This window comes from Ambystoma mexicanum, chromosome 8, assembly GCF_040938575.1.
Source record: "Ambystoma mexicanum isolate Mex_15411 chromosome 8, UKY_AmexF1_1, whole genome shotgun sequence".
Taxonomy (NCBI): Eukaryota; Metazoa; Chordata; class Amphibia; order Caudata; family Ambystomatidae; genus Ambystoma; species Ambystoma mexicanum.
In genome coordinates, this window is record NC_090929.1 from 1,509,724,571 (window position 1) to 1,509,745,071 (window position 20,501).

Below are 20,501 nucleotides of genomic sequence, written 5' to 3' on the forward strand. Positions count from 1 at the left end.
ATTTGAGCCTTTACATTCTTGCCCCTTGAGGCTGTTAACTCTGAAAACTGTGTTTTTGGTTGCGGTTACTTCCGCTCGCAGAGTGAGTGAGTCAGTTACAGGCACTTTCAGTTAAGCCACCCTTCACTGTTGTTTCACAAGGACAGGGTTGTCCTTAGTGTTCGTCCTCCTTTTCTTCCAAAGGCGGTTTCGGAATTTCATTTGAGCCAGAAGGTTGTTCTTCCGGCCTTCTATCCTCCTCCACATCCTGGTAAGGAAGAGGAGAGGCTCCATAGGCTTGATCCTCGGAGAGCATTGAGCTTTTATATTTCGCGCATGTCCCGGGTCAGAGTGGACGATCAACTTTTCATTGTTTACGCTGGAAAGCGTTTGGGACAGGCTGTGACGAAACAGACGGTCTCGTTGGATTATTTTAGCTATCTCCGAGTGTTACCGCTTGGCGGGTAAGGACCCTCCGGCTGGCTTGCGGGCCCGTTCTACCAGAGGAGTGGCTGCGTCTACTGCCCTGCAGAGGGGAGTTCCTATTAGTCACATCTGTGATGCAGCCACCTGGGCTTCAGTACATACTTTTGTACGTCACTATTCCCTTGATTCCATCAGAGGGCAAGATCTGGCCTTTGGCAAGGCAGTTCTCTATTCCGCAATTTGATTGGGCATGCTAAATTTGTATTCTAAATTCTTTCCCACCTCCTTGCTTGGTACTGCTTTGGGAGTCTGTCATAGATATGGAATACGTCGGCGGACCCAATCCCCTCAAAGAACAAGTTACTTTCTTACCTGCTAACGTTCTTTCGATGGGGATGGTCCTTCGACGTATTCCATATCGCTCCCTCCCTGCCTTGCCCACTGAAGAATTTCTTTTGCGATTGCAGCTTGCGTTCTGCAAGGCCTTGTGTGTCTGACTGGCAGAAAACTGGTGGCACACGTTCTGGGAAAAAACTATAACTGAGGCTATGGGCGTCGTGCGTCCTACTTATCACATCGGGTGACGTCGGCCGTCGGAGGAGGTCATCGGGGATGGCGCATCGACGCAGGACGCAGACGCCAAAGATTTTCTGAAGCAGCACAGCTGTGGACATTATCTGTCATAGATATGGAATACGTCGTCGGACCATCCCATCGAAAGAACGTTACCAGGTAAGAAAGTAACTTGTTCATTGTGTGGCCAAGCGGTTCAGTGGAACTTCTTTGCTTGAACTGACCTCAAACTATGCCATCCCATTATCTCTTACATATGATTTCCCATCAGGTTGGAAAAGAATGAGAATGGGATAACAGCAAAATTAAAATGAACTTCTTGGTGATTCAAGTTCTGGTAGTCTTTGCTTTCTCTCCTTCACCAAACCTGCTGGCCTGTCTCTGCATGCATATGCGATGATTCAACTTCTCATATTATGGTGGGAGGAACCTTACAGTACAGTGGGTAGCTGCTGGATGTTTTATTTACAGGGGAAGTGTTTGTGCTTGAGGGGGTGTTCTACACACTTCACTGAGCCCATCCTAAAACTAAGATGCAAGTAGAAGTGGGGTAATTGTTGGGGGGTCAACCTCTTAGGCCTTGTGACCTTTTAAATATGCAGTTTGCAGGTGTCGTGTCGGTGTGAAAGCAGTTTTGAGGAACCACTACCCCACCTCCGAGGTATTAGAGGTTTTCTGGGGTTTTCACACTATGACTGCGCCACACTTGTTTTGCGTTCTGAAATTCGATTTTTGAAAAAAAGATTAAACAGATTATGTATGGATTTGTATCACAAATCGCCCGCGGGAGAGCCCTTTTTATTGAGTAGCTAGATTGCCACGCCGACGCGTGCGAAGGGGTTTCTGCATTTTGCAGGTGGGATTCAAACGCAGTGATTGAAGCATGTGACTATTATTTCTCACATTTATATATTTGGAACTCCACAAGTGATTTGATGTAAAGACCATGAGATATGCCCTGTTTTTGAAAAAGGCTCAGCATGAGCTGAAACACGTGTCGATAAAAAGGGCTCTCCCACAGGATATTTGTGATATAAATTTATACATAATTTGTTTCATTTTTTTTCAAAAATCGAATTTAAAAACTCAAAACAAGTGTGGTGCAGTCATGGTGTGAAAACCTAACCTAAAACTAAGATGCTTCTGGGCACATACAAGCAAAGTTGCCAATGTTGGAGATTAAGGACTAAGAGAACCGGAATCACAAACGTAATTGTTCCTACTTTGATATATATATATATATCCTGGGTCTGTTAAAAAAAAAAATATATAGATAACAGCACAGCAGCGCGTTTCGTGTCTGCACTGGACACTTGATCACACTGAATGGTACAATGCAACTAGTAGTTAAGAGAGAAGTCCATCTCTATGGTATTTTTGACTCTAGGCAAGATGCTAAGCAATTACGGCGTCCATCTTGTAGTATAACAATCACCATAAAAAATCAGGAGAATTAATACATCTGTAAAGTGCACAGTGCCAACAATTAATACTTCACAACAAAAAAGGCACAACACTAGTGACATGAATAGTGAAATGTATGCAAATAAAAATATAAATGTAAATTCATAAGTTTGTGATGATAAATAGCATAGTGTATTGCATGGTGTTAAAATATGTACAGATGTCGGATCAACAAGCAATACAATGCAAGAACACACTGGTCCATAACAATTTAAAATGAATTCCCGGTTCCGAATTTCAGGTTTAGTTTTGCATACATCATCCAAAAGGCTTTCTGTGGCCTGGGACCACGCCATCGCCAACTTTTCCTCCCTAAATACTCCCCTGCTAGAGCCCTCGGCTCCTCTAACTCCAACTCTTTGATTGTCAAACGCTTCTCCAAGCAGAGTGTGGTAGTAGGTCTCTTTCCTCAGCTGGTGCCTCCCTTTGGAACAGCCCCTGTGGCCCTTTCAGACTTGAGCCAGATCTTCTTAAGTCCCGAAATTGCTAAAAGCTCTGCTTTTCTCCACCTCTTTCCCTTCCCTGCTAATCACCCCACTGCCGATGGTGGACTGGTGCTCATGAATCTCACAGGATACCAGGCCTTCTACCAACTCGATACAGGACCTACCTGCAGCCCCCCCCCCCCAAGCCTCCTCCCCATTGCACTGTCCCGACGGGCCCCCATTTGGTGGCTCTACTTCCCACCCTTGGGAGTCGCCCACACCAGCACTTAGTACTTAGTCCGAGGCACCCTCCTTGGCTCCCATTGGCAATTTCCTCCTGGGCCCTCCACCAGCACTTATCCATACCTTGACCCCCACCCATCCATATCCCCTGCACGAATTCTCGTGCATGTCCAAATACTGCAAGGCCTAGTAGGACCACAATTATATATTTACTGTGTTTGCAAATGTTTTTTCTCCCATGTTCCCTTCCCATTTAGCCTTGTGGCGCTTCGAAACACAATTCTGTTGTATAAGCGTTTAACAAATGCTAACAAAAATAAATACATTTCTGAGACGCTATTCGATTGGAGCTACCCCACAAAAAAATCAAACGAGTTATATGAAACACTCGAGATTTACCCCATGAGTGGCATATAGAGGCAAGTGCAAAATGAGCAATTTTTGAGCAGAGTATACAAATTGTGATTTTATGGCCACAATGCTGTGCAGAGCACCCCCCCTGCTGTCAATCAGCCTGGTCTAGCTGTTTCATTTGGGTTTTTTCATTTCAGATGTGGACGTCATTTCAAAGTTTGCCCAGCTCGAGTTCCACTTGGGTGATGTGGAACGCGCAAAGTCCATTTTTGAGAGCACACTCAGCAACTATCCAAAACGGACAGACCTCTGGTCGGTGTACATAGACATGATGATCAAACACGGTAGTCAAAAGGAAGTACGGTAAGTTAACTGGAGAATTTGAGCAATTACTGTGCAAAGCCTACCAAAAGCATAGCCATCTTGAAACTTCAAGCTGCATTTGTTGTTATTCATCTTTTGCCTCCAATTAAAGTAATTCTCCTTTTGCTTCTGGGTTACATTATGCAAGTATCTGAAGTGAGCAAAATATAAGTTGCCATTCTGGTTTCCTTGCCGGGATGTTAAATAATCTTTTACCAAATACTTAAAGCCCACTTCTGGACAGGTGTCCCATTTATTTCTCATAGATACTATTGTCGTTGGCTGTTTAATTTCCTTGCAGCGTTTAGTTTACTGTAGTGTGCTTCTGCCTCAGCCACTTCAGAGTACTCTTTCTGGTAAGCAAGATCATGGTTTAAAAAAGGCATTACGATTGTCCAGATTGGAACCACTGAGGGTTGGAAATTTGCAATATTTTCAGAAGTCCATTTCCAGATGCAGGTATTGGGAGAAGGCGTTCCATAGTCTTGATGCCTCTTCCTGGACGGATCTTCCACTCAACTGTTTTTGCTTCCCTTGGAGTAGAGAGAGTTTTATGGAAGGGTGATTTGTACATTCTGGTGCGTTTGAGTTGTAAAAGCATGGAAGTTATCCAGGATATGTGCTTGTCACTTCTTTATGAACAGGACAAATGACCGAAGTCTGAGCAGTACTTAATTGAGGTCTAGTGAAATGTTTATGCAGAACCTTATGCTAATGATCTGGTCCCTATGCAGTATTTTAGTTTGCTACAGTAGCTTAAAGACTTCCCAGAGATTGTTTGTCCTCTGCTCACCCATCACCACCCATGACAGTCTCACTTCCTGTTAGGCTATTTCCTCTCTTCCCTGTATTTAGGGAATCGGAGAAAGAGACCCACCGGTTTGCTGTAAGCTTTCTTTGGCTGAGCTTGTGGTTGACTTGCCCGAGCAGTGAAGGGCAGTAGGAAGATTAGGATATTGTTTAACACATTAAATTCTGTAAGGGAATGACACCAACGTTATTAAAATAGTACTTTATAAAGGTTAGTAATGTTGTACAGGTTACATGTAATTACACTTAAATTACAAAGATTATTTTAGTGTTCTGAGGTCAAGACTCAACCATTTTGGGTGACCACGAATCTCTGAAGGCCTGCAGATATTCAAGATACCAAATCTGGTGCTTATAAAGCATGGGAAGGGGATGCCTTCAGAGCTAAATTTGCTTTTCTGATGGTCAGCCGTAGGAATGAATGGGAGAAACATACTAGACTGTAGTTGGCTGAGCTATATATTTTAATCTGGTATTTCTTTGCCCCTTAATATGAAACCTAGTGCCAAAGTTGTTAATATGATGTAATTCCTTAGGACAGTATTCACAATAGGCTAATGCTAGCTGCCAAACTTTAAGTTTGGAAAAGGTTCATGCTATTTGGCTGCTCTGAGAGGGGGCAGGGGGCAACAAAGAGCTGCAGGCAAGCAGGACGGTTGGAGGAACACTGGGGATTGTGCTGGACTATAGGGGCAATATTGATAGTGTTTGCTGCAGCTGTGCTGTTCGTACTGTTCCCGTACCGTGCGGATGCAGTTGGTGTCCTGAAGTAGCTTTAATTTTGTCATGCAGATAAAGATAAGTAAGCTTTAACACAAGTGTATCCCGGTGGTCAGAGGTTGCGACTCTACCAGTTAAGTTCACAAAAAAACTCAAACCACTTTATTTCGGCAGATTGCCATAAAAGAATAAAAACATGTAGTTAAGGCCACTTAAAATTGTATACTGCAGATTCCAAAGTCGGTCCTAAGTATCCTGCGGGTGCCTTTTGGATTTTGAACCAGCTTAACCTGATGTCAGTCTCTTTTAGAAATTAATAGGAGAGACGGACTGGCTTCTGATTGGCTGAGCCGGATGAGTTCCTGATGCTGCAGTACACCCCAATGTTAAATGTAGACCCAATGTTCACAATAGGGCTCAAGTCAACTCACTGTACTGAAATTAGGCCAACTTTTAATGTTCGGGCAGAGAGTGGCTGTGCTGTTTGCAGTTTGTGCAATTAAACTATCAGAAGATGCAGTTAGCACTGTAAGGAAGGCATGGTATCAGTAGTAGACACAGACACAATAGATAAGAGTTTTGAAAAACATTATTTTTGTTGGGTTGGAAGAATTCCTAACTGACCTTAACTCTAGAAGGGGAGTAGTCTCGGCCATTAAACAAATAACAAGTCCATATCAGCCTAGTTAAAAAAAAAAGGCTTATACTAAAAAAAAAAAAAAAAAAAAAAAAAAAAATACCTGGTCCTCCTTCTCAAATGACAAATGTGTTAAGGGAATTCAAAAGGAAAAATAGTGTGTTAAAAGAAATGTCACAACGGCTTAGGTCACAAATCCCTTACCCACGTTCATCAGCACAGGGTCTCGAGAGTTTCTTAAAAAGGATAGGTGGATGGCACAGTTCTGTCAGCCTTGCACACTTTGGCTTACTGGTACAATTCAACAGTTCAGGCTTGGGCTTTAAACACTGTTCTACTCTTGACTTTTACTTTGCCACAATTAAGCACAGGCTTCCCTCTGCCGGGCTGAAGCCGGTCATTCCCTTTCTGGGGGTTCCCTTCCCCACGTTCCTTCACACTTAACTTTCACTCTACCCTTTCACTCTACCACAGTTCCACACAGGCTTCCCTCCGGCGGGCTCGAGCCTGTCTTTCTCTTTGCGAGGATTCACTTTATCACGTTTTGTCTTTATATGTTTTTACTGTCAAAGACCTTCGAAACTGCAAGGATTTTACATGGCTCTCTGCATGACCACTTCGACCTCTCCTTAAACAATTCAACAATCTTCCTCATCTCGCAGTGCTTCTTGGTACTTGTAATTTCTTGTTGTCGTTACTTTGGCCTCTTTCAAAGTTCATATACCTTCCCCTCTTAGCATATTCACAGTTCACATACCTTGCTTTTCACCTATTGAACTTTTGCTTGGGATTGCAGTTCCTTTCTTGCCTTCGGTTCCAGTCTAATAAACTTCAACTCAGAACATTTCAGAGACTTTCGAATGTGCGATTCCGCCTTGCAGGACTGCTCTGTTACCTCATATACTTTCTTCATAGTTCCTTGTATCTAGGCCCTCTTGGGCATACGGTATCTCATTTAAACATTTCTCGTATTTTGCTCCCACTTCATTTGCTCCCCTCTGTAGCACTTTTCCTTTCTTTTCATTTTCGTAAGACTTTCCTTGCAACTTTCTTTCAACACTTGCTTCTTCACACACCGGTCTATGTCCTCCCTCAAGGATTCTCCGGCCGTGATAGACTGTCTTTTGTTCCCTTAAACTTCAAGTTCCATAATGCTGTGATTCAGCACTCTCCCGGTGCCACTTGCACCTCCTACAGCCCCCCACATGCTAGGGAGTTTATCTCGCTTCCTCATGAACAATGAGCCCACCAGTAGCGCAGTGCTGGTAGTTTGTCTTGCTGGGATACACGTGTCGAGGTATGCTGCCCCTCTGACACCCCTGGGACCCGCGTCTCAGGGGAACGAGCAATGACCTGGGGACGGCCAGCTAGACACAATTGTCTGACTCCAGACTCCTTGGAGACACGGCTCCCTTGGAATACTGCAAAACTCTCTGCACACAGGGCAAGCGGTCTTGCGCTCTGCCCTCTCCCAGCCTCTCTGCATCTGCTCTGCTTCCACGGACCATGAGACCATCTGTGGACCATCCAGCTTCCCAAACTCGTTCTAGCTGCTGCTTTTATATTCCCAGCTAGAGTTGATGGCTTTCAGGTGATTGTAGTCCACTTTAAATGCCTGCCTCTGCTTGACTTCATTAGTGGGGCAATCAAGTATTGGAGTATAGGACGTCTTTCCTTTCCCACTGCTGTTCCTTTGGGTAATTTTCAGCATTCCTGGTTGCCTCTCCCTCGTCCCAGTACTTTTGCAGTCAACACGAAAACAGGAATTATGGGAGTTGTAGTGTTCCACTAAAAGGGAATGAAAGTTGGGTAGATTACTGTCAGGAAAGGGGGGATACCATGTCTCGCCCTTAAGCACTCCCGCCTCAATCCCTGATGATCCTCTTCCCAGGTAGTCCTCCCTCGCTAGGCCGCCCCTGGGTCCGGATCCAAGAGCGATGGCCCTTCCCTACCCACCTGTGTAGGAGATCCCCCACGGAGTAAGGTGGGAAAAGCCCTTGGGTTTTTCAGAGTACCCAGTGGTCGTATTTCTGTTTAAGTAATGATCTCTGTGATTCCCAACAATACTTGGTAGTTCTTTAGTTCTGTAATTCTATTCCTTGGCCACTACTTGTTACCCATGCTATGGTTTTTCCAGTGCCCCGGTAGAAGGCTAAACAGAAAGTGGGGGGGGGGGAATCCTTTAGGCCTTCAGCCCAGCAGTTCCTACCTCGTTAGGGGAAATTTTAAGTTTAACCTTTGGTTCGCACTGGTGTTGTGCCATTTCACCTATCTGCAGACCCTGGCAGAGCTTCACCTCTGCCTGGTTTTACCAAGATGCAAGTGTTGGGAAACATTTCTTTTAGGCAACTTTCTCTCCATATTCTATGGACCCCCAAACCTTTTGTTTTTAATATTGTGCTGACTTTTTACAAAGAAGTGAAGCCTTCAGCTTCACTTTCCTGGCCTTTTTGCTAATTTTGTCATGGGGAAATTGTTTGGGGAGTTTTCCTGAAGTCTACCAACAGGTGATACTCTATACAACTATCCCTTGGTATACAAGCCACAACTTAGTATACGTCTGTACTACTCAAAGATTTGGTAGAATGGTAGCGCAGCCAGACTTATCCTATGGGGAGGATGTGAGCTGTAGGTAAGCACAATTAACTCACTCAGTAAATTCGTAGGCCCTTAGAAACTCACACACTTGTAGTTACAGTGAAATAGATATTTATTTTATATGCACAAGGCAACGTTCTATTCAGGTAAGCAAGTGCTATTTAAACTAATCAACACAATAAAAAACTTCAGCAATACGTCCGGTGAGTAAACCAATAGTAATGAAAGGTATTCTTCATGAACACAGTTCAGTGGTAAGTAAAATCAATTATAGTCACTCAGAAAATGTTCTGTTGTAGGAATAAAAAGGGTTATTCAACACCAGCAATTGGATTTGAATACTTTGATAGGCTTATAATACTTTACAATGGCCACCGGGCTTAAGCAGTCTATCCCTAACTAGTTATGAATTCTACAGCGTCAGTTTGTAGGGAATTCAAGTCAGACACAGCAGCAGACAAGGTAAAGTTCCAAAGGATATTTTGATTATAAGTAAGTAGAATGCTATTGCTGGTCAAACTGTTATCAGGGACCTTGGAAAGGGCTCCCTATAAGAACACGAGCATTAGGCCTGGGTGAAAGGTATGGGTAAACACTGGAATTGTCACTCCAGTAACACTGTAGTGCCAAAATGGCATCAGGTAAGTACTACCCTGAGCCCAACAGTACCTGAGGAGTGATGAAGAAGATGCAGTCAGATTCTTTCACTATGCAACAGCAGTGGACCTGGTCTCCTGTTCCTTGGTCGTGGTGATGAAAGGAGGGATTCTGGAAGTAATATTGCATCAGACTTCGAGAGAAGGAACTCTCAGCAAGGAATTCTTCATACTCCAATGTCGGTATGCAGTTTTGGCGCCTTCTTACACACTACCAGGATGAACATTTACTGCCCGGTCAATCCGCCTCGATTCTTCGGTCCTGCACTCTGGTAAGGGAACTTTGAGGAGGGGGATCTTGTCTCTGGACATCCAACTGGTGCTCACCAAAGTTCTGGGAAGATTTGTTCACGGGAAGACGATGCACTGCAATTGGATCTGAGGTCCCCCGGTATTAGCGGCTTGCAGCCCAGGAAGCTCACAGCATGTCGGGGGATTGCTCATTCTGCAGGTCGTTTTCTGGCTAGTTGGTCCCACCAGCCAAAGGGAATGTGTTGTCCTCTTCAGAGCTCCTCTGTCCATTCAAAAACAGGGTCAGGACAGCAGTGGTCTCTTCGTGGTTACTGGAAGGGGCTGCAGGCATTTCTGGTCATCTTCGCATCTTCTGTTCCAGTGGTCAACTTGCCTTCTGCCTCAGGAACCTCACCGTTTATTAGACTTTCACACTTGACCTTTGCAAACACTCTATGCAGTTTACAGAAAGGGGTGGGTGGTTGTCCATTCAGGACAGCCAGCCCCCCAGTGGGAACTGGTTACTTTTCAGGCGCACCAGCTGTTACAGGCGTTGAGAAAAAGGGCTACTAGGTATCCCCTCAGCACTCTGCATAGGGTGGTGTGTGCTGATCTCTCAAAAGGAAAAGCTAAGCAGGATAAAAAAGTATCCATCTAACTTTGAGAACAGTAGTTCTTAAGGAAAATAAAAAGAATATAAAAAGGAGACCCAAAGGGCTCCCAGCAACACTGCACATAGGTTGCAGCGGGCTGCAAAGGTGAAACACGAATTCCTTTCAAAAGGTATGGAGGAAAGCATGACTCCATAAAATGAAGTAAAACACGCTGAACAGGTTTCCCATGATCCAAGAAAGAAAGAAAGCATGAATAAGGGGGCAAAGGTTCCCCTCATTCAGGAGAACAAGGAAAAGTTCCAGAATTCCAGCAAAAAAGTGCTGGGGGTCTCGAGCATAACATGGGTAAATCTCCCTAACAGAAATCGATCAGTACTTCAGACGATCAGTACTGGAAAACTGTTTCCCTTTTGTCTTTTACTTTTTACCTGTTTTGGTAACTTTTCTAAGAGTGCACACTGCATCTTACAATGCAGTGCATGGTGTGAGAAACCAGAAGGTGTCTCACCTGCTTGTCCCCGCAGAGCGATCTCTCTCAGGTGGCCAGGGCAGGGTCATCGCCTTTGGGTCCAGACCATGGGGGTGGAACAGTGCGGGAGGATGACATGGGTGAGAGGGTCTTCGGGGTTTGGGACACCCGATGGTGAGACGCAGTATTCCTTTCTTCCCTCTAACACCTTTACCCCATCCTACCATGTTGGATATGTGGGAACCGTACCCCCCCCTCTTCCCTTTCTCCAACACGTTCACACAGACAACCCGCTCTGGGAGAAAAAGCTCAAACCCGAACAGTGTATTTGACCTGTCCCGCTACTATGGTCAGCTGAAATGAGGCATTTACTGACTATCACTCACACCTGACTTCCATTCAACTTCCCCACACGGATATAAGGCAGAGCACGAGAGCACACTCTGAGCGAGGCAAAGCACACGAAGGAACAGCAGTTTTGAGTTGGCAGCTGAACGAGGGGAGAACGGCAAACCCAGAAGGGTTCATAAGAAGGGAAATACCCTTGACCTTTTCACGGCAGGATGCCGTTAATTTCAAGAAACCTTCAAGACAAAGCGTACGACCAGGAAACCAGGCTAAAGAATCCTGCCCCGTGTGTCGAAGATACCGAGGGCCCTCCTGCATAACCGACCAAGGCGGGGAGGAGCAGCAGCCGCCGTGGTATCGTCCTTGGCTCCCAGAACAAAGAAGCGTTGAAGTCAAGGTTGCAAGCGGCAACATGGTACAACGAGTGCTGGAATGAACATTGTTAAATGCGTGTGATGAAAGACGCGAGTAAAGCTAAACTGCTAATGAATGTTTTAGCTTGAAAAGGCAAGATACGATACCGTTGTATGTACCGAGTGGTCCAGCACCTTGAATGTGCTCAATCAAAGGTCTCTGTAAGGTACCCCGTCAAGAGAAATGAAAGTAGAACATTCAGGAAACCAATTGTGTGAAGTGAATCAAAGTGGCCCCAGACGGTTTAAGCAAAACCCATTGCACATTCGAAAGTCTTCGATTTTGGTTGAAAGAGCACCCGAGCCCGAATGAGGGAGACGAAGTGTGAACATTGTGATAAAAGGGGGTCTCAGCTTGAAGAGGGAGACCCATGATGAACAATGAAGGCAAGAACTTGTACATGTAAAAATCCCAAGAGGAATGGAACTTTGAGACTTTGTTACGACAGACCCTCTGCAGTAAGACTGTTATTGGAAAAAAGGCTTTGGCAGAAGGCCCTGATGTCTGTGCTTTGAAATTTATCCTCGTGGCCGAGAAGCCAGACTTGTGCAAAGCTCGAACATGCCACCTTGCCCTGTGCTGAAAACGTGGGGAAGGTGAGCCAACTGCTCAACCGTCCTGACATAATATTTCTTGAACACTTTTCGTTTTGCATACACCATTGTCTAACACCCTTTTGTATTTAGGAGTAAGGATTGGCAATAGTTTTTTTTAGTATACGCTCTTTTGACAGAGACTCCACTAGGACTGCGTTCTTGTTATTTGATGGCCGTAGTTGCTCCCATCCTTAGATTTAGGGTTAAATAGGCGTTCAATCAACCCATTTGAAGTTCAATAAACACCCTTGAACTGTGATCACTTGTGTCTGTCTTCACTGTTTTATACCATGCCTTCCTTACAATGGGGATACTTTTGTATCTCCCTAGAGTTTTACACAAGGCATTTTTGGTAACCTTTTAATGTGCCGAAGGACTAGCTGGTGTCAGCAATTACATTTTCACAATTTTTGCATCTATTTTAGTGTGCACATGTGTGTTTACCACGTCTGTGAAATAAACATGGCTAGTGTCCTAAAATGGCCATGCCACGAGATTCTTCGCTTGTCCTTTGCGCATTTTGTTTCTTGGCCTTCCTCCTGCCTTCTCTTGTCAGGAAATCGCTAATATGGTCCTGCATTTGCCCACGAAAGGAGCAAATTCTGCAGGCTAGCACATGCCATTTGTCTTGACTGTGGTGCCTGAAAGCCTAATGTGCATGCATGAGTGAAACCCACAGTGGTCCCTGATTGGACCACCACTGCTGGCTGAGTGAGTGGTGCAGATCCTTAACATTGGTGGGCTGGTATTTGCCATGAACCTGGATTTGGGATAAGAGGACTCCTGCAGCCATTCCATTAGATCATCATTGCGGCTAAGTATCTTTTGCAGCCGTGCAGCCATCGGAAGACACGTGGGCGACTCCTGAAGAGGCCTGGCAACCTTTCCTGCAAATGTCCCAGTGAAGCCCTGCTGGACTACCTGATCTGAGAAGGCCCGCTGCAGTGCTTCGACCCTTGGACTGGTGGGACCAACCATTCTCAACGTCTTCTCACATTCTTGAGGCTGAGCCTAGACCGACAAGCTCTGAATTGGGATACTGCCCCATAAGCATTTCCATTCAGCGTTTTCGCCTGGAACTTCGGTGGTCGCCAGCTAAACCAACAAGTCCCCTTCCTGCCAGGTGTCCCCTTCCCAGCTTCATGGGGTCCAGTCCTGAAAGGCCTTCTTGGTTCGCAACTGGAGAGAAGCCTTCTGCCACCTGTGTGCAGTGACTGTCGCTTTAACTGGCTTTGTTCCAGCTGGTAGAGTGTTCTGAAGAGGCCTGCATCAGTGCCTCTTGCATTTCCTCATCAGAAAGGTTTGCACTCAACTCCTGGACTCTGCCAGAATCTTCCTTGCATCCGCAGCTCCTAGGCATCTTTTACTGGATCAAACGGTGGGAGAATCTACCTGCAGCAACTCCCGGTCGGCGTGTCAGGTAACTTGGGAAACGCCAATTAAGACTGGTGAGTAATCTGAATACTTCTCCAGCATGGGATCTGCTATGGATGGATTCACATGCTCGTGAATATTCCCAGTCGTCAGGCTGGGAAACCTCGGTAAAAGAAAAAAATGTTTCACTTTAACTTACAAACTAGTTGTCCTTTAAACCAATCGCTGTCCTCTGGGTCATACTGCCTCCATCCAATGGCAGTCCTCTCCCTAAGCCCCTCCTCTGGCAGCCATCTTCAGATTTTTACTGCACGCTTCAGTGTTGGGAGTCCTCGAGTTTGCTCTGCAAGCTACTTCTAAGTTTTCTTTGCAGAAAAAGGTTCTATTTTTGTACCAAAAGAGCCTGTGCTCTTCTCTACATCTGCTGACAGTGGGAATCCGTTGTCTGTGAAGTTCAGCGCCCCTTAAGGGCGAAGATCGTCAGCTTCCAGAAGGCCATCAGGCCTACTTCGCGTTCTCTTACCATGATGGAGGAGAAGAAGGAAGGAAGGTCCCTCTTCAAGTCCTGCACCAAGTGCCGGCTTTGATATGTGTTCGTGGAGGAAAAGCACCTGCAATGCCTCTATTTCTTGCATCTGAACCACAATGAAGGAGATTGCATGATATGCCACAGATTCTCCAAGTAGACGACAAAGGACAGGCATAGTAGACTGGCGGCGTGGCTGAACGCCAGGGCCTCTGCCCTGTGCTCAGAGCAGGTCGGTCTGTCCGAGAAACGATCTTCTAAGTCTTGTGAGGGCACCTCATCCATGGGGGCCCAAAAAAAGGTCAAGTACCTCATGTCCGGGTCCACCGCGGTCGCCGCAGAAGCAGGTCCCACAGTAGACATGGCGCGATCTACATCACCTTACGCCTCCATTGCAAGCCAGCAGTCGAGCTCCTCCTCGAAGAGAAAGTAGTCCAACCCAGCTAAGCTGCGGGAGAAGCCACAGACGGAGGAGAAGGCCAAGCTTCCCAAGAAAGCCCAGGTGGCACAGGATAAGTCTTCGTCGATGATAGAGCTGGTGGCAGCTGCTCTCTCGAAAGCTAAAGGGGCTGACCCTGAGAAGGTAGCCCCCACAGCGCTGAAGGTATCCCTCCCTCCAAGGCACAAGGTCGCTGTGGTGACTTTGACAAGGTCTGCTGTCACGCCGGAGAAGGGGAAACCGTCTCAGAACCCGGTTCCTGCACCTCAGGGTGGAAGAAAAAGGGGAGGGAGCAAGGAGGCCCCAGATCAGTCACAGGCCGTGGCCCAAGCCATGGAAAGGACGTGGAAGAGGTCGGCGGAGACTGCGCAAAGCCTAGTGTTCTGATCACGCCATTTCCGCCGAGGGATGGGTCTCTGGACATCCTATCAACCCTCCACACCTTGGTGTCGGAGATCCAGAAGAGGATGCCACAATGGCCTGTTCCAACAGTCCCCCGACCTACTGCATCCGACACCCCCATTTCAGCCTCTGCATCCGGATCGGGCCCATTCTCGCCAGCAGACACGTGTACGGGGATGGATACGGCCACAACGGCTGACGACATTGTCGGAGCGGGCAGAGGCTCCCTGCAGTTTAGGGCGTCCCACCGGACGAGGTGAGGTCGTTCTATTCCATGATCGCCAGAGCCTCCGAGCTGTTCCAGCTTGTGCCTGAACAAACCAGGAAGGAGGGTTTCCTGTACCAGAGGCGCGAGGCCAAGAGGAAGGCGGTCATGACAGTGCCCCTCCTGGAAGACATGTGGGAGGAGAGCCTAGCCCTCTTGAAGAACCCTTGCACGGCTCCAGCCAAGCCGGATAGGCTGGAGAAGAAGTGCCGGGTACTGGAATCCACACCCAAACGCCTGGGGTCGCAACCATCGCTGGATTCGGTGGTTTCGGCGGCCGCGAGGAAGCAGTCATCTAACCCGTCGTCTTCAGTCCCTCTGGACAGCGAGGGTAAGAAATAAGACTCCATGGGGAGGAAAGTGATTTACACTGCAGCGTCCTCCATCAAGGCGGCCAACGCACTGGCGATCGGTACGACAGGGCGCTGTGGTACAAGCTGGGTCTGATTCTAGAGTTCCTCCCTAATGACAACAGGATGGAGGCAATCCCCCTCTTCCTGGAGGGAGAGGTAGCATCGGATCACGCCATCAGTGATTTTGGGCGTTGCCGACACAGGGTTCTGGCAGATGGGGAACAGTGTCTGCCTTCGTTGCCAAGGCTGGATTAAGGCCACGAATATCCACCAGGAGGTCCAAATGAAGGTACTGGACATGCCTTTTGATAGAGATTACCTTTTCGGGAAGGCCGTCGACAAGTCCCTGCAGGCCATCAAGGCAGATACAAAGATGGCCTGTGCCCTGGGCACCCTCCAACAGAGGAAAGTCGGGCAGGTCTTTGAAAGGTTTCTCCTCCTCGTACCGTCAGCCTTCCAGATCCACGACCCAGGAAGCCCACAGAGGCCGTTCCCAGGCCTACTGTGGAGGGCCGTGTCGCTATTGCCAGTAGGGTGCCGAAGCAAGTCTGAACCACCGGCCAAGATGTTGGGGGCCCCCACCTGTACGCCCTGGTGGGAGGGTGGCTGACTAGATTCAGCAGCGAGTTGGAAAAGACCACCACCACCGACAGATAGGTGCTGAATGCTCTCGCCCAAGGACATACCCTGGAATTTCAGCACAGGTTTCCATGGATCCCTGCGGTGGCCCATCAGGAGCAGCACATCCCTCAGCTCTTGGAGGAAGTACGGGCCATGCTACGAAAAAGGGCGATAGAGCTGGTTCTCCATCGACTCCGGGGGTCCGGAGTTTATTCCAGATACTTGTTGGTAAGAAAGAAGATGGGGTGGGCGTGGGGCTGGAGGCCCATTGTAGACCTGCAGCGTCTGAACAAGTACCTAAAGTCTCAGAAATTCAGGATGGTCACGTTGCAGCATGTGCTTGGCCAACTGGAAAGAGGGGCTTTCTTGACGTCCCTGACCCTGGAGGACGCTTACTTGCACCTCCCCATTCACAGGAAACACTGCAAGTTTCTATGTTTAATGGTGCAGGGACAGCACTACCAGTTCAAGGCCCTACCCTTCGGCTTGAAGTCGGCCTCCAGAGTGTTCACGAAATGACTGGCACCGGTGGCGGCCCATCCGTGTCTACGAAGGATTCATGTAAACCCGTACCTTGATGACAGGCTCATCCAGGCCTGCCCGCTTTTCGCAAGAGTTGGCCGTCAGACACAGAGGCAGCCGTCAAGCTGCTGATGGATCTGGTATTCTCCATCAAAAATCCAAAGTCCTGCTTGACACCATCACAGAACGCGCTGTTCCTGAGGGCCAGACTTGATACAGTGTCCTGCCTAGCATCACCCTCTGGGAAGAGGGTCATTCAGGCGAAGGTGCAGCGGCTGCTGTCGATGGAGACGGCCATGGTGCGGACCATATTTGCTATTCTTGGCCAAGGCCGGATTGGCGCAAGCCGCGATCGGGGTCCATCTGCTGGCTATCTCCTCCTACACCAGGTCTCCAGGAAGGTCTTCACTTTGGTCTTATTGATTCGTCAAGGAATTCCTCAAAGGACTTTTTTTTCGTTCTTTCCTGCCGATGAAGGGTCCTGCCGTGGCGTGGGAACTCAACGAGGCTCATGGGGACCCCCTTTGAGCCGATGCATCAGGTCCCTCTGAAGTTCCTTTCATGGAAAATGGCTTTCCTTGTGGCCATCACATCCGCCAGGAGGGTGGGTGAGATACAGGCCCTATCTTGCAAACGGCTATACCAGACTTTCCACGGATCGAGGGTGGTGCTGCGGACGCACCTCTTTCATGCCGACGGTTCCGTCGGAATTCCACCTCAACAAACCTTTGATGTTACTGTTTTTTTCCTGAAACCTTTGTCACCAGCTGAGAGGGTCTTGAACTCGCTGGACGTTGCTCGTGCCCTGAAGTTCTATGTGGCACGCACAAAGAGTTTTCAAAAGACTTGACAGCTGCTCGTGAACTTTGGTCCTGTGAACCATGGGAGGGCCTTGTCTAAGGCTTCCATCTCAAAGTGGCTCTCCGGCTGCATCATGCACTGTCATCGGTTGGTGAAACTACCACTACCCAGCTGTCGGAGAGCCCACTCAACCAGAGCGTTCGCTGTGACGACAGCGTTCATAGCTGGTGTGCCCCTGCTGGAGATTTGCAGGGCTGCTACGTGGAGGTCCACGCACACCTTCACAAAGTTCTACTGCATTCAACAGGAATTCCAAAGGAGCCCAGAGTCGGCCAAGCAGTGCTACGCAACCAGTTCGCGTGAGGGGAGTCTGTTCCAGAGGTAAGAGTTGATGGTTTATGTTGAGCTTTGCCAACTCCCATGGTTGTGTATATGTACTGCTGTGTAATCGTTGTTCATGAGCATGTGAATCCATGCCAGACCCCATGCTGGAGAAGGTTAAAGTTACTTACCTGTTACTATTGTTCTCCAGAATGGGTCTGGCATGGATTCACATGCAAACAGGAACAGAGGTCGAGACAACCTGACCGCTCGCCGAGTCAGCACCAGCGCAAGCAACAAAAAGGGGTGGAGTGGAGCAAGGGCTTCTTCCAGTCCCTCTCCTCAGCAGCAGCCTCAGAGAGCAAAAAGGCATTATACGTCCCTCCGGGTCCACGTGTCTCCAGTGAGGGGGCAGGCTAGCCTCTCACGTGCATTTCTGGTGCCAGAACTTCGCAGACCCGTGGATCCTATCTGTAGTTTCCATGGGTTACTGCCTACCTATACTGCCTCTCCTCCTTCCTCCCCTCCCACAGATTGGGACGGCAACTCTGTTGGCGGAGATCCGGTAATTTGTTGAGCCAGGCAGTGGAAGAAGTACCAGCCTCCCAGAGAGGATTTGGCTTCTATTCCATGATTCTTGCCATACAAAAGAAGAACCAGGCTGGCCTGAGAGTTGCTGGACCTCTCCATCCTCACCCTCTGCCTCCCTCTTCAAAAATTCAAGATGGTTATGACAGCACTCATTGCAGAGACAGTAGACCCAGGGAGATTGGATGTGCTCACCATGGATCTGAAGGACGTTTACCTACACGTCCCTATTTGGCAGCCCCAATCAATCCTTCCTACGCTTCAGGATGGATCATGGGCTGTCATTTGCAGTACAAGGTGCTACCCTTTGGCCTCTACTCAGCCCCCAGGGTGTTTACCAGACTCATGAATGCAGGGGCAGCCCTTCTCTGGGCCCAGGGCCACCATGTCTGCCCGTACCTGGACGAATGGCTTGTCAGGGCGAGATCCCCGGAGGGGGTTGTCCACATCTCCTCTGCGCTCATGAGTACAGTCCACAACCTGTGGTTTACCATCAACCGTGAAAGCTCAGCTGCAGCCCACGCAGAGCCTCACGTTACTGGGCCTCACCTGGGATACAAGCTCCGAGAATGTATTTCCCTCGGAGGACAAGTTACGGCCATCAAGAGGGCGACTACCGCTTCCTTACCAGGCCAGTTACTTCGGCTTGGTGGTACCAACACCTTCTGGGTATCATGGCAGGGGTCCTCTTGGCCATGCCACACACGCGGCTCCGTATGAGGAAACTGCAGCTGCACTTCGCAGCTTCATGGAATCAGGAGAGGGACTCCCAAGCGGAGCTGGTCAGCATACTGCCTTCTGTCCACTCGGACCTCACGTGTTGGTCCAAGGACTGCAATCTGCAGACAGGCAGGCCCTTCTGGCAGCCTACTCCACAGGTTACCATTACTATGGACTCCTCCCTGGAGGGATGAGGAGCCACTCTGGACAGCCACAGCGTCCATGGAGTCTAGACCCGACAGAAGCAGGAGTCTCATATCAACTGGCTGGACCTCAGAGCCATTTGGCTAGCACTCGGGGCCTTCCGTCCACTCATCAGGGGCAGGAATGTCGTTATCCAGACTGACAACTCCACCAGCATTTCTATGTGAACAAGCAGAGGGGTACCAGGTCGCCTCCGCTGTGCAGGTTAGCAGTCAGCATGTAGAAATGGGCCCTGGAAAAATCTACCTCCGGGCCGTCCACCTCCCGGGGGAGTCCAACGTGGAGGCGGACATACTCAGCAGGGTGGAGCTGACAATTACGAGTGGCAAATGAACGACCAGGTGCTGCAGGTTGTTTTCAACACATGGGGCCATCCTCAGGTGGATCTATTTGCCTCCTGGAGGAACAGGAAGTGCCACCAGTTCGCGTCTTGGCAGGGACCAGCCCCAGCTCCCTGGGCGATGCCATGCAGATTCAATGGGAGGGCATGACAGCCTGTGCGTTTCCGCCCATTCCCTAATCCCCAGGGTACTCCGCAAGGTAAAGGATGCTCGCCTCCTCAGCATCATAGTGATAGTGCCTTGGTGGTTGGCGAGACAGTGGTTCTCGGAATTGCTCAGCCTCTCGGGTGGACCACCCATTCACCTTCCGCGGGCCCAGCAACTCTCCTGTCCCAGCAGGGGGGGCAGGGTTCTCCACCCTGCTCCTCGGAAGCTAGCCCTCGCAGCTTGGTTCCTGAGCAGATCACCCTCAAGCACCTTAGCCTATCTTGGGCTAACCTGTAGATCATCCTGGGAGCTAGGAGCAAGGCCACTAGGAGCCAATACAGGAGTAAATGGAGCAGGTTCTGTCACTGGGCAGATTCTAAGGAAATCAACCCCCTGACGTGCACACTGGACGATGTGCTCTCTTTCTCGGCACACCTTGCCCAAACAGGCATACAGGTGGACACATGCTGCACCTATCTCGCAGCCATAGGGGCGTACAGAAACTTAGAGGAGGTCTTATCCTCCAACCCGGTAGTCAGGAAACATCTGGCAGGCCTATCCAGGCTTTACCCACCCATCAAAAAGCCACAGCCAGTGTGGGGCCTCAGTGTGGTGATGGGGGTCCTGGCGCACAAACCCTTTGAGCCAATGGCGTCCGCGGACATCATGCTGGTCACCATCAAGACAGCTCTACTAGTAGGTCTCACATCTGCTCACAGAGTCAGTGAGATCCAGTCTCTGGTGGCCTCAGAACCCTATACCACTTTCCATAGGGACAGGGTGGTCCTGCGGACTCACCCAGAATTCCTACCGAAGGTACCCTCCGCGTTCCATCTAAACGAGGAAATAGTCCGACCGGCATTCTTCGTTGACCCCAAGGACGAGGCTCAGAGAGTCTTGCACTGTCTGGCTGTCAGACGCGCTCTGGAATTCTATCTGGAATTTGTCACCTTTAGG

General features: G+C 48.7%; 1 protein-coding gene across 1 annotated transcript in view; it reads left to right on the top strand.

The window, feature by feature from the left end:
- The window catches only part of PDCD11 (programmed cell death 11), a 1,291,633-nt gene that overhangs the window by 1,268,914 nt on the left and 2,218 nt on the right, over positions 1-20,501 (top strand). The window contains exon 35 of the mRNA XM_069611704.1: positions 3,662-3,827. Within this exon, the coding sequence (XP_069467805.1) occupies positions 3,662-3,827 (166 nt within the window). The remainder of the gene's footprint in view (positions 1-3,661; positions 3,828-20,501) is intronic.